General features: G+C 41.9%; 1 protein-coding gene across 1 annotated transcript in view; it reads right to left on the reverse strand.

Annotated features, from left to right (window-relative positions):
- The window catches only part of Mcmdc2 (minichromosome maintenance domain containing 2), a 33,740-nt gene extending 29,470 nt beyond the window's left edge, over positions 1-4,270 (reverse strand). Inside the window, exons 1-5 of the mRNA XM_026786803.1 lie at positions 4,169-4,270; positions 3,954-4,084; positions 3,821-3,880; positions 743-938; positions 12-134 (exon numbers count right to left, since the gene is read on the reverse strand). Of these exons, the coding sequence (XP_026642604.1) occupies positions 12-134; positions 743-938; positions 3,821-3,880; positions 3,954-4,084; positions 4,169-4,262 (604 nt within the window). The 5' untranslated portion in view covers positions 4,263-4,270. The remainder of the gene's footprint in view (positions 1-11; positions 135-742; positions 939-3,820; positions 3,881-3,953; positions 4,085-4,168) is intronic.
- Between the last annotated feature and the right edge of the window lie 4,493 nt (positions 4,271-8,763).

An 8,763-nucleotide genomic window follows, 5' to 3' on the forward strand; every position in this document is an offset into this window, starting at 1 on the left:
TTTTTTTTTACCACCAAGTACTCTAAATTTTCTGTCTTCTTGAAGTGAAGATGAGCACAGACTGCACAAAAAGTCATTTCTTACTGTTGCAGATTCGGTAGCACCAGGCACATGGACTCTTATATACTGAAATCCTGAAAGAAAACAGTGGTGAGCTAAACTGCTCTCAGATTTAGCTATTTTCAATCATTTAAATTACCAGTTAATGTTTATTGCATGCTTTACTTATTTATTTGGATAGGTTGTCACCATGTAGCCCTGGTGAGATATGAACCCTGTCTCAGCCTCCCAAGTGCTAGCAACATGGCTGTTTCTTTCCAAGCACTGTGCTAAGGCACTAGTAACATGGGCATTTAAACACACAATTTCTGTGTGTGGCTGGGAAACATAATTTCAGTATATGGCATCATTTGCAGAGTTCAGAGTGGAGAGAGGAAGCATCCAACTCAACCAGCTTTGAGGGTCAGCGGGAAAGAAGTCTCACAGAAAAAAAGGCTGACTAGGTTAGACTTCAAACACAGGAAGTGCATGAGCAAACAGTTCTCATTCGCTCTTCCAGGATAATGTAACACTGACTAAACTGTGGAGTCAGGAAAAGACTGCCTCAAGATTATGCACAGTAAACATAAAAGCGGTAAGAGACACCAAAATATCTCCGTTTATTTCACTTTGATTAGTCACCAATTTAAACATGGTTTGGTAGGAAACAGTTTGGCTTCTCATTTCCCATTTGAACACAGACCTTTGGAAAGAGGGCAGACTTCATCTGAGCAGAGGAATCTTGCACCTTGTGTGTACTTGGTTACAGTTGTCATTGCAATCACAATTCCTTGCATCATATAAAATCTCTGAGATGTATAACTAAGTGGAAACTCACAAAGGTCAAGACTATAACTTGGCAGGGCTGGTAAGTGTGTTAACTTCAGCACAATACTGATCTGATAAGAACAAAAAAAGGCTATTAATAAAACTTGTGATCCAATTTGACTTGCCTTATCATATAGTAAAATAGTATGCAGTTTGTTATTGTTATGTACCAAATATTAAACCAGATAAAACATGAAGTTTAAAACACAAATCCTATAGCATTTTAGTTAAAAGTATTACAATGAACTCATTTTTCCTGTAAAAGTATTCATTCTCTGGATATGTATACTAAAAACAATGTGAGCCCACTAACACTGGGAACTTTAGTGCCCACATTGTGATCTCAAAGTATTAATTCTCACTTAAGGAATCAGAGCTCTTCAGTAGGAAATTAGTGATTCCAAGTCTGGGACAGAAAATACAGGAGATGGCACTGGGGCATCTTCTTTAAATTTTTTTAACAAATTGTACTTACTGTACACACACACACACACACACACACACACCACAGCACACATATGGAGGTCAGAAGACAATCTGGGGACCAGTTTTCTCCTTCTACCACGTGTGTCCTAGGTATTGAATTCAGGTAGTCACTCGGGGACAAGTGCTTTTACTTGCAGACAGACTGATGAGTCCATCAATTCCTCTTGTTGAGAAAAAGAAGAGAAATGTTGGTCATTATTACAGTTACTACCTGCTTTCAAGTCATTACTCTTCAAAACTTTAAAAAGGAAAATAACCAAATATTTATCCTCCCTTTTCCAAACAAATTCTATTTCATGTAACCAAATAAATAATGATAAATAATAATTTATTTTCATTTTCATTTTTTTTTCAGCACTAGAGACTAAAATTGCCCATGCCAAGCAAATGCTATCTTACCCAGCTACATCCCCAGGCCAGACAGTTTCTTTTATAGAATAATTTGAGATAATAAATTCAGAAAGGATAGGAAAATTAGAAAAATAAAACAAATACAACTGCTAACAAAATAATAGGTTCCAGTATTCAAAAACCATCAGGTGAAAGTTGATAAGAAGTTTTATAATGGTGGGATCATAACAGTAACTTCTGAACCACTGATCAACTGTGACATCACTAAGATTGGTATCCATTTGGTGTAGGAGGTCCTTCTGTTTGTATGTTGCTTTCATTGGTTAATGAATAAAGAAACTGCCTTGGCCTAGCTGAAAGGGTAGAACTTAGGTAGGCGGGGAAGACAGAACTGAATGCTGGGAGGAAGAAGGGTGGAGTCAGGAGAGAGAAGCCATGGATCCTCCACCTGAATGGATGCTGTTTAGAATCTTTCCCAGTAAGCCACTGCCACATGGCGATATAAAGATTAATAGAAATGGGTTAAATCAAGGTGTAAGAATTAGGCAATAAGAAACTAGAGCTAATGGGCCAAGCAGTATTTTAATGAATACAATTTCTGTGTGGTTATTTCGGGGCTAAGCTAGTAGGGCGGCCGGGATAAACAATTCCTTGAAACATCCATTATGTTCTTAAGATATGGAATACATAGCACCATGTAATATGTTGTTAAAATGAGTTGAATCTAGACCTAAGCCTCAGAGTCATGTCTTATTTTATACACACATACACACACACACACACACGTGTGGATGTGTGTGTGTGACACTGGGAAATAACATAAAGTATCATAAGAAAGTAATTAAACAGATCCAGATTAATAATATTTTATCGGATAATTAACCAGCTTCTTTTAAAAAGTCAGTGTTACAAAAGGAAGCACTAGACTGAAGAAGGCTTGGAAAGCTGTACAGAAGAAACCCCCGCAATGTGCGAGCCTTGTTTAGATATTGATTTGTCTTTCTTTTCAGGGTCGGGGGATCAAAACCATACCAAAACAACAACAACAAACTCTTCAGATAAAAATTGGAAAAATTAAAATATGGACTAGATATTAGATGATATCAAGAAAGGTGATAATGCCATTGTGGTTACATAAGAAAACAACAGGTTCTAGAAGCTGACACTGAAGCATGCTTGGGTGAGGTACAGGACATCTGGGGTATGCTTTAAAATAGTCCAGATAAAAACAGGTGACCATATACACTGTATCACTGAGTCTGAAGGACAGGTACGTGGAGGTCCATTGTATTAACTTCTTTACTTCTGGCTACTTTTGAAATGGTTATAAAAATGTTTACTCTTAAAAGTGATAGGTTATATGGGAAAGATGAAGCATACTAAGATATTTGTGGTTAACGTTGACTGTCAACTTAGATTCAGTAGCATCTAGGGATTAACAGAGTACACTGGTATTATCAGGAGATGATTAACCATGGGAAGCCACCTTACCCTGAACATGGGTGAGTAGTCATGGGAAGACCTGTCCTGAACGTGGGTAGCACTGAAACAAATCTTCCTCCTTCTCATAGTTCTGTCAGATATGGTGATACAGCAATGAACGTCAGATGCACAGACCTGTGGGATGGCTCAGCAGCAAGAGCTCTTACTGTGCAAACTGATAGCCTGACCTCATCTCCATCCCCTGAGCCCACACGGTAGAAGAGCAAACCTGGATAGCTCCCCAGTGCTCTCTGACCCACAGACACCAATGATGGGATAAGCACGAGCATAAAATGACAAATAAATGTAAAAAAATAGAAAATCTGACACAGAAAACTGCATATTGAACTTTGGAAAATGTATTCTATTTTAAAATATTTATTTATTTATATTTTATGTCTGAGTGTTCTGCAGGCTAGAAGAGGGCATCAGATCCCATTTATAGATAGCTGTGAGCCATTATGTGATTGCTGGGAACTGAACTCAGGACCTTTGGAAGAGCAGCCAGTGCTCTTAACTGCTGAGCCATTTCCAGCCCCAGAAATGTGAAATAAATGTGTGAAAACATTAATTTATATGTTATTTTGAAAATCCGCACCCGAGTTTCCAAAACTTCAAGTTAATTAAAACTTACTTGAGTTTCAGTCTGTAACTGTCCAATTAAGGAGAGAGTCTTGACAGCAACGAAGCAGACCTATGATTTCAAATGAGCAAACAAGTTACCAAAATTTCCATTGGATGTGGGAATTATTTCTTCCTTAACTTACTGATTGAAAAACTTGAGCAGCTTTTAAGGGATGGTGTAAAATGTGATTTCCAAGTTCAGCATCTAATTCGACAACATCAGAGGGGTTTACTAAAACATTGAACCGATAAACAGCATAACTTTGTTTCGAATCTGTGAAGACATAAATGTGAAAGTCAGGACAGATATGTGTGGGAACGTGTCGGAGGTGCTTGTCAGCCACCTTTGCTGACGTACCATCGTAGAACTTGCAGTCATCCATAAACTTTTGAAGGCCCCCACTTCTGTCAAGATAGACAAGGGCTGCCTCTTTCATTTGTAGATTTGCCATTGTCTCCTTATTGATATTCCTCTGTTATTAGCGAGTTAACCACAGCTGGAAGGGATTACAAGTGATGATGCCCATATAAAGAATGAGGAAACCTAGAAACAAAGTAAAGTTTACTTTTGAAGACCTCTATAAAACTCACAAATTATTAAAACTTAAAGTTGAGAATACAACTCGGTAAACCTTCCGGCTCTAAATCCTTCCACTTGAAGGAGAAACAAAACCTTTTAACTAAACCCAGACCCCACAGAAGCAAGCATGTACCACTATGTACCACTGAGTCATACCTCCATCCTCAAATAACAGTTTAATAAATATTTAGTTATGAGGTAAGTTAAAAGACCACAAACTTAACAGGATACTCCAATGTCTTTCTAGCTCAAGCACTCCAAAAAAATGAAAATTGAAACAAATTATTTTAGATGATGATCATCCCATGTAAGCACAGCTGAAGGATGAATGGGGTACAAATTGTGTCATAAATTCATTTTGGTGTGACCCATTGGGTGAAGAAGCTTGCTGCCAAGTCTGGGGAGTGAGTCTGATCCCTGGGACCCACATGGTAGAAGGAGGAACCAGCTTTAGCAAGCTGTCCTTTGATCTCCTACACTTGATGCGTGTGCGCACACACAGACACACAGGGATGAAAGCCAGAAAATTGTTAGTTGAAGAAGACAAAGACATTGAACGATTAAGACCTTTTTCACCTTTGAATCTTTGTCAGGAACACGCATAGAACATTAAACTGTAGAAGCAGAGAGGGGGCTGTAAACAACTTGAGCAGAAAACACTGGTTAGAAACAAGATATGCTAACAGTCCCTGTGATGTTTAGGAGGTTTATTAGGAATGATATCATTAAGATTGGCACCTGCCTCCAAGGAATCCAACTTAGAGAAGTCAGAAATAATGACTAATCCATGTATCGAATCATTATCAACTTGCTGATACCTACTATTTATTGGCTAACCCACTTTCCCCCGGCACCAGGAATACACAATGTCAGACCTATCCTTTCTAAGCCTACAGCAAGTACAGCAGCTATGCAAACAACCATGCGATAACTTGTAATAGAAGTATGACCATGCCAGTGACCACAGAACACGGTAAGGGAAATACTTCACAAAATCTGGCCATCCTCATGTATGGGCCATGGTTGATGATAGCGGGCTAACAGAAAAGCTGTGCACTCTACTTTGAAGGGATAAAGCGAGTTTCTCTGAGACCCTAAATACAAACTGCTGTCCTGGAGACTTTGCCTAGCCCACACAAAGCTGGGTTCAATCCTAGCACCATCAAAACAAACAAATAAAGAAACAAAGTTGGCTTTCAGTAGGAATGACTAAAATGGGTAGAGTTTTCAAAAGATATTGGCGAACATCCCATTATGAGTCATTGAATTCACCCACTTAGTACCTGAAGTTCAGAATACTTTTGAAATTTTGGAAACTAGCTTCTTCCTTTTGTCTACTTGGAGACTACCTTGAAACAGCAAACAGGCAATAATCAATTTTCAACTAGTGTTTATTTCTAAGAGATGGATGGACCAGTCCAGGATATATAGAACAAAATGGGTTGGAGGAGATGAATTCCAGAATTTTATTTGTTTGTTTGTTTAGTTTTTTGAGACAGGGTTTCTCTGTGTAGCCCTGGCTGTCCTGGAACTCACTCTGTAGACCAGGGTAGCCTCTAACTCACAGAGATCCACCTGCCTCTGCCTCCCTAGTGAATGCTGGGATAAAGGCATCCACCACTACTGCCCAGAGAGTTCTAGAATTTTAAAGACTGTTCTGGACCTCATGACTAACCTGTTCAACAGAGAGGAAACTATTAAATTGAGGCCAGGTTGTGGTTGCACATTCAGGAGGCTGGACAGTTCAAAGCTAGTCTCCTTAGCCTCAGGCTATGTAGGAGCTCTAGGGTAACTGAGAGGCTAGGTTCCATCCCAGCACCTCCAAATAAGAGAGTTTTCGCAGGGCGGTGGTGGCGCACGCCTTTAATCCCAGCACTTGGGAGGCAGAGGCAGGCGGATCTCTGTGAGTTCGAGACCAGCCTGGTCTACAAGAGCTAGTTCCAGGTCAGGCTCCAAAACCACAGAGAAACCCTGTTTCAAAAAAAAAAAAAAAAAAGTGTGTGGGGGGGGAGTTTTCAAGCAGCAGTCAGCCAGGTAGGAATCGGGGCAATGAGAAATTGGATCTGGCTTTGAAGGGCTTCATAAGATGGACACAGAGCTCAACTGTCATCTGAGAAGTCTTGCTCCGCCGGCAGTCAGGCCGGTCAATCCCTGAGTTCAAGGCCAACCTGGTCTACAGAGTGAGTTCCAGGACGGCCAGTGTTACCCAGAGAAAAACAAAACACAAACAACTCACACTCACGTCTTGGGAATGGACGCATTTACAAGTAGGGAATTATGAGGAGGAAAGGACACAGAGCGGGACGATGGGGACAAGTCTTCCCTCCTGTCAGGGCTGAGGAGACCAAGGCTCACACACCGCGAGAGTTCAGGCTCGCGGGTGGTGCAGCCCCTCAGGAGACCCGGTCCCGAGAGCCCGGCCACTCCGGCCACCTCTGGAACGTGACCCACCTGAGCCTCAGGACCCGCGCGGTCTGCAGCGGGTCTCCTGCGCACGCGCGCTCCCCCCCACCGACCGTTGGCGGGGGCGGAGTCTGCCGGGACCTCCGCCCCCCCGTCACCAGGGCAACCAGTCCCACCCACACCACTTCAGTGCAGCGCTGCTAGTTAGTTTATACAAGGACGTTTGATATCTTTGTTAAAAAATCAAAAGATCAAATTCTGCCGGTGGGGATGCGAAATAGCATTATAAACTTTGGAAACACTGAGGTAGACTCTCACAGGGCCAATTCCAAGAGAACTGAAAACATGCGTCCACAGAAACGCTGCACATGGAAGCTCAAGCTATCGCTCCTAACTGTCCTGACAGGAACGCCTTAGTGTCGAACAGCCTTGGTATAGCAACGCACGACAACACAACAGTCTTCAGATTAAAAAGAGAAGTGCTCGCACCATATGGATGGCTCTTGAGTGCACTGTGCAAGCTGAAAGACACAAATGTCACGTGTTGTATGATCCAGGATAGGCAAACATGTACTTGAATTTATGATTACCTAAGACTTGGAAAGGGAGCGGAAGAGAAAGTGACTGATACTGGGTAGGGGATTTTTTCTCCCTAAAATTGTGATAAAATACACAATAACAGAATGCACCATTTTAGCCATTCTTGAGTGGAAGCTGACTGGTATTAAGTTCAAACTGTAGCGAAACTATGACACTATTTCCAGGACTTTTTTCATCTTTCCCAAACTCCGTACACATTTAGCTTTTTCCCAAGTGCCTGCCAAGAACCTTGTTCTGGCTTCTTGAAACTGGCTACTCCAGAGCTCAAAAATAGAATCATACAGCCTTTGTTGTCTTGGGCGTTTTTGCATAGGCAAGCTTTGAACTCACAATTTTGCCTCAGCTTCCAAGTGCAGGCCTATAGATATATTTCACTATATCCAGCTAATAGTGCATTCCTAAACAGATGAGTTGTATAGTATGAGAATTAAAGGTCAATAAAAGTTTTTACCAAACAACAAAACCACTAAAAATGGTCATGGCTCGAGTGTACTACTTGGCATAGCAAACCTCCTTCCTCTTCCGGGAAAAGGTTTCACTCAGGAGGAAATAAATAACTAAATAACGTATGTGTAATATTAAGTTGGGGGCGTCACCCCAGCCCTCTAACACCCCTATATCCAAGAAGTCTGGATGATTGGAAGCCCCTGGCCTGGGAGTTGCCCTGTTCTGGTTTCCAACTCCCAGCCTGCCAAGCGCTGACCTCTCCCCCAGGGAGGGTCAGGATCACTCCCACAGGCTATTTAGGGTCCAGCCAGAAAAAGGGACTTGTAGTTTCAGGTTTGTTTTGGGCTCCTCTTCCCGCCATACTGTCTTGGTCCACACGAGAGGGCTGCATTCATTAAACATGGGCATTTTAATTCGGTCTAATCTGGTTTGATTGGAGTTCTCTGTGGAGAGGCTTTTATTAAGATTAAACTAAGCAGTATGTCCCACATACTCACATCATGTGCCAGTGAAAGACCCCCAGTGCTGGGGAGACTCTCACTCAAGTCTCGGGAACACGACCCCCCAGTAACTCACGAGAGACCGTCCTTGCTGCAATCACATGAGGCTTTAATGATGAGATGAGACAGGAACCAGCGCACTGGGGCCGATACTCATAACCCACGCAGGGGGAGAGTTCGACCCCGAGTGACCACCAGGGAACCGATTTTTAAGGGAAGAAACCACAGCCCAGTGATCTAGGCAGGGAGTGTGTCACAGAAAATTCCGAAAATACCGGTGAAGATTACAAGGGGGCAACCCCCGCCTCTCAGAACCACTCCCAAGGTCATAATCAGCTAGTTCTTAAAACAGATTACAATGACAATCACAAGGGGGAAACTACCTGTTTCTCAAGATTATTCTCAAGATTACAATCGAACTTT

The sequence above is a fragment of the Microtus ochrogaster genome, linkage group LG5, assembly GCF_000317375.1.
Source record: "Microtus ochrogaster isolate Prairie Vole_2 linkage group LG5, MicOch1.0, whole genome shotgun sequence".
Lineage (NCBI taxonomy): Eukaryota > Metazoa > Chordata > Mammalia > Rodentia > Cricetidae > Microtus > Microtus ochrogaster.